The sequence below is a fragment of the Babylonia areolata genome, chromosome 19, assembly GCF_041734735.1.
Source record: "Babylonia areolata isolate BAREFJ2019XMU chromosome 19, ASM4173473v1, whole genome shotgun sequence".
Lineage (NCBI taxonomy): Eukaryota > Metazoa > Mollusca > Gastropoda > Neogastropoda > Buccinidae > Babylonia > Babylonia areolata.
This window is the reverse complement of record NC_134894.1, coordinates 47,556,264-47,561,263: the sequence shown is the minus strand read 5'-3', so window position 1 is coordinate 47,561,263 and position 5,000 is coordinate 47,556,264. Positions and strand designations below refer to the sequence as shown.

At 45.0% G+C, this 5,000-nt stretch overlaps 1 protein-coding gene across 1 annotated transcript in view; it reads left to right on the top strand.

Moving 5' to 3' along the window:
• Nucleotides 1-5,000, top strand: part of LOC143294340 (corticotropin-releasing factor receptor 1-like) — a 145,968-nt gene that overhangs the window by 53,447 nt on the left and 87,521 nt on the right. The window contains exon 3 of the mRNA XM_076605791.1: nucleotides 2,009-2,145. Coding sequence (XP_076461906.1) covers nucleotides 2,009-2,145 — 137 coding nt within the window. The remainder of the gene's footprint in view (nucleotides 1-2,008; nucleotides 2,146-5,000) is intronic.

Genomic DNA, 5,000 nt, shown 5'->3' with positions numbered 1-5,000 from the left:
TGTGTATGTTTGTGGGGGGGGGGGGGGGGGGGGGTTGAGTGAATGATTTTTGTACTACTGTAAAGCGCACAGACCTTCAAAGAATATGCACTCCATAGCAAGTCGTCTCACATAAACAAACAAAACAATAAAAAAATAGAGAGATAAAATTTCAGTACGACACGCAACAAATCGAATTCAGACATTCCATTATCTACATTACCACTGACATCTGGGGGAGAGGGGGAAAAAAAAGAACACAACAAGTAGACGAATTGAAAGAAAGAAACACTTCGACATATTAAAAATTAAAGTGATACCAGCTCGCCTTTATAGCCGCGGACAAACAACAGTTGTTTCCCCTCGTAATCAACTGGTAAAATACAAAAGCTACTCCCATGACAAAGAAATAAATGTCCATCACAAGTGACGGTACAGAATACACTTTTCATTCGCCTCGCCACAGCTTCCCAAATCTGTTCCGTGCGTGGAGTCTTAACAATCTTGTAATCGAGTGACACACCTTACAGTTCCTCCTCACGCTTTCCAAGACTTTATCCTACCCAGTCTCCCTGGATTAGCAGACGCATTGTCTACATCTTAACCACCTCGTCTCATGAGACGCTGACGCGACGAATCTTTGTCGTAATTTGACGGTGAAACTGGGCCCTTTCGGAAAGAAATAGCTCACTGGCGGAACAGTGTTGGGTACTTTCAATTCAGTTCGGAACAACATCGCAGTCTAGGCTCCCAAATCTGTCTCCTGTGCGGTGTGTCTGGAACAGACGCAATGAATCGCATGATCACAATGATGTTCTCCCATGCCACTTTTCCTGCGTGATTTCTGTACCTTCAAATATGGCCTATGTGTTTTGGTCCTTTATGAATTTAAAAAAAATAAACATCAGTATACTGTTTTAAAGTACGATGTCAGTTCTCAACCTCGATTGCTCGATGAATCGGTGAAGAAGCAGAAAGCTAATTAAAGTTAAACAAAAAAAATAAATAAACGCAATTCAGCAAATAGATAAGGAAAATACTACTACTACTACTACTACTACTAATGATGATGATGATGATAATGACAAGAATAATAATAATAATAATAATAATAATAATAATAATAATAATAATTCATAACTTTTCTATGGCGCGATATCCAGTACTAATGCTGCTCAAAGCGCCTTACATCATCGAGCTAGATATAAACATAACATAAAAACATTACAACAGCTCAATCCAATGCACCCACAGAATGAATAAAAAGCATGATCCACCATACAATAAAAATATCAAGTAAATAATTCTTTGATTAAAAAGAAATACATTCCTTAAAAAAGACACTTTTTTGCTTAGATATCGGAAATCAGTAGCACTAGGGTACAAGAAGAAGCAGAAGTGGCAAATATATATATATATATATGTGTGTGTGTGTGTGTGTGTGTGTGTGTGAAAATGCTAAGCATATTACTTGGCACATAATTTACATTCACACACATTTACATTTCAAACACACGTACACACACACATGCATTTTCACGTACGCATTTGCGCACTCACGCACACATACGCACACACACACACACACACACACACACACACACACACACACACGTAAGCACGCACGCACACATACACACACGCACGCACACATGCACGCAAACACTCACACACACACACACACACACACACACACACACACACACAATGATTCCCCAATCCCATTGTTATTCTGGTTTCGAATTATTATTGTTGTTGTCGTCGTCGTCGTCATCGTTGTTGTTGTTATCATCATCATCATCATAATCATCATCATCATTCTTCTTCTTCTTCTTCATCATCATCGTCGTCGTCGTCTTCGTCGTTATTGTTGTTGTTGTTATCATCATCATCATCATCATCATTCTTCTTCTTCTTCTTATCATCATCATCATCATCATCATCATTAATACTATTATTATCATTATCAGTATTACTATCATTATTGTGACATTTTTGTTGTTGTTGTTGTTGTTGTTGCTGTCTTCAGGAGTGTTCGGATTCCGCCATTGCCAGGCGAACGGCACATGGCAACATGGCAACTGGACGAACTACACTGTGTGCATGGAGTACATTGACCAGCTGCAGTACACCACTCAGTCTCCACAACTCGTCTCGCCGGATCATGTGAGTGGTGGCTTTCTGTGTGTGTGTGTGTGTGTGTGTGTGTGTGTGTGTGTGTGTGTGTGTGTGCGTGCGTGTGTGCGTGCGTCTGTGTGTATATGTGCGTGCGTGCGTACATGTGTGTGCTTCTGTGTGTGCATATATTTATATAGCGCTGAATCTTGTACAGAGACAAATCAAAGCGCTTTCGCACCGGTCATTCACATGCATGCATAACTCTAAAACTGGAGAAACTGAAGACAAGGAAGAGGCAGGGAAGGGAGGCTATTTTGGGAAGAGGTGGGGTTTTTTTTTAGGCCAGACTTGAAAGAGCTGATTGTGGAGACTTGACGAAGCGAAAGAGGAAGTTCATCCCAATTGCAAGGTCCAGAGACAGAGAAAGAACGGCGGTCAGCAGTTGAGAGTTTGAATTTGGGTATGCTTAAACAGAGTGGATCCGAAGCCGATCGTAGTGAGCGAGATGGAGTGTAGAGATAGGAAGGGGCTAATTTGTGAATACGTTTATAACATAGAGTGCTGATCTTGTACTTTATTCTGTGTGAGACAGGGAGCCAGTGGAGATGTTGCAAAATAGGAGTGATGTGCTCAGATCTTTTCTTTCTGAGAACAAGTCGGGCATCAGAGTTTTGAAGAGACTGAATGGATGAAGCAGGCAGACCAGACAATAGGGAGTTACAGTAGTGTGTGTGTGTGTGTGTGTGTGTGTGTGTGTGTGTGTGTGTGTGAGTGTGAGTGTGTGTGTGTGTGCGTGCGCGCGTGTGTGTGCGTGCGTGTGTGCGTGCGTGCGCGCGTGCGCGCGCGCGTGTGTGTGTGTGTGTGTGTGTGTGTGTGTGCCCGTTTATTTGTATATCTACATGTTTACCTTTTCAATCTCTCTCTCTCTCTCTCTCTCTCTCTCTCTCTCTCTCTCTCTCTCTCTCTCTCTCTTATCGCTGCCAGATCACCATATTGTGTACTTTTGACCTCTTTCTAGGGGCCGGAGGCCTGGAGATTAAAGTTTTGTTTTTGTTCTTGTTCTTGTTCTTGTTCTCTCTCTCTCTGTCTCTCTATCTCTATCTCTCTTTCTCTCTCTCTCTCTCCCCCTCTCTCACTTCCCCCTCTCCCTCTCTCCCTCCCTCTCTCTCTCTCTCTCTCTCTCCCCTCTCTCTCCCTCCCTCTCTCTCTCTCTCTACCTCCCCCTCTCTCTCTTCCTCTCTCTCCCCTCTCTCTCCCTCCCTCTCTCTCTCTCTCTCCCCTCTCTCTCCCTCCCTCTCTCTCTCTCTCTACCTCCCCCTCTCTCTCTTCCTCTCTCCCTCTCTCTCTCTCCCTCCCCCCCTCTCTCTCTACCTCCCCCTCTCTCTTCCTCTCTCCCCCTCTCTTCTCCACTCTCAGTCTCTCCCTCCTTCTCTCTCTCTCTTCCCCCTCTCTCTCTCCCTACCCCTCTCCCTCTCTCTCTCTCTCCCCCTCTCTCCCCCTTCTCTCTCTCTCTTCGCCCTCTCTTTCTCCCTACCCCTCTCCCTCTCTCTCCCTCTCTCTCCCCCTCTCTCCCTCCTTCTCTCTCTCTCTTCGCCCTCTCACTCTCCCTACCCCTCTCCCTCTCTCTCTCTCCCTCTCTCTCCCCCTCTCTCCCCCTTCTCTCTCCCCCCTCTCTCTGCCTCTCTCTGCCTCTCTCTCCCCCTTCTCTCTCCCCCCTCTCTCTGCCTCTCTCTGCCTCTCTCTCCCCCTTCTCTCTCCCCCCTCTCTCTGCCTCTCTCTCCCCCCTCTCTCTCCCTCTCTCTCCCCCTTCTCTCTCCCCCTTCTCTCTCCCCCCTCTCTCTGCCTCTCTCTTTCTCCTGCTCTCTCTCCTGTCCTGTGTGACCGAAGAAGGGAGATAATCTGTGCGTTACTGGATCGAATTCTACAGAATCTTCACATCCTTGAGTGGTGGTCTGGACGCTAGTTATTCAGATTGGACGATGAACGGAGGTCGCGTGTGCAAGATAAGAGAAGAGAAGACAAGAGAAGATGAGATAAGATACGATACGATACGATACGATAAGATAAGAAGAACTATATCATCTCTAAAAGAGAAATTGCATCAGGTGCATCAAACTCAAAACCAGACAATCATGCACTTGGTCAATCAAGCATGCACTTCACGCACATTAAAGAACCAACGGCAATGACAGTGATGTCACTGGCAAAATTTTCCAGTTAAAATCTACTCTAACGTACATGTGTGTGTCTGTGTGTTTGTGTGTGTGTGTGTGTGTGCGCGCGCGCGCGCGTGTGTGTATTTTTCTTTTACGTGCGCTAAGTGCATGCTGCACACGAGACCTTGGTTTATCGTCTTATCAGAATGACTAGCGTCCAGACCACCACTCAAGGTCTAGTGGAGGGGGGGGGGGGGGGGGGGGAGGGAGAAAATATCGGCGGCTGAGACGTGATTCGAACCAGCGCGCTCAGATTCTCTCTCTAAGATAAGATAAGATAAGAATAACTTTATTATCTCCAACTGGAGAAATTTGGTCAGGTGCATTATCACAACATAGACAAGTAAACAACATGGGGACCATAACTGTAAAAGCCAACAACAGCCCCTACAAATATTACGAAGATACAAATGTTAAAAAATAAAAAATAAAAAATCAAAAAAATCAAAAAAAATCACATACATCGTTTCATACATACATCCACACACTGCAGGTAATAACTAGTATTCTCTCTCTCTCACTCTCTCTCTCTCTCTCTCTCTCACACACACACACACACACACACAACACAACACAGCACGCACACACACACACACACACACACACACACACACACACACACACACACACACACACACACACACACAATGATGAAAAGACTTGGAGGATCGAACGCAGGCAGCTGGT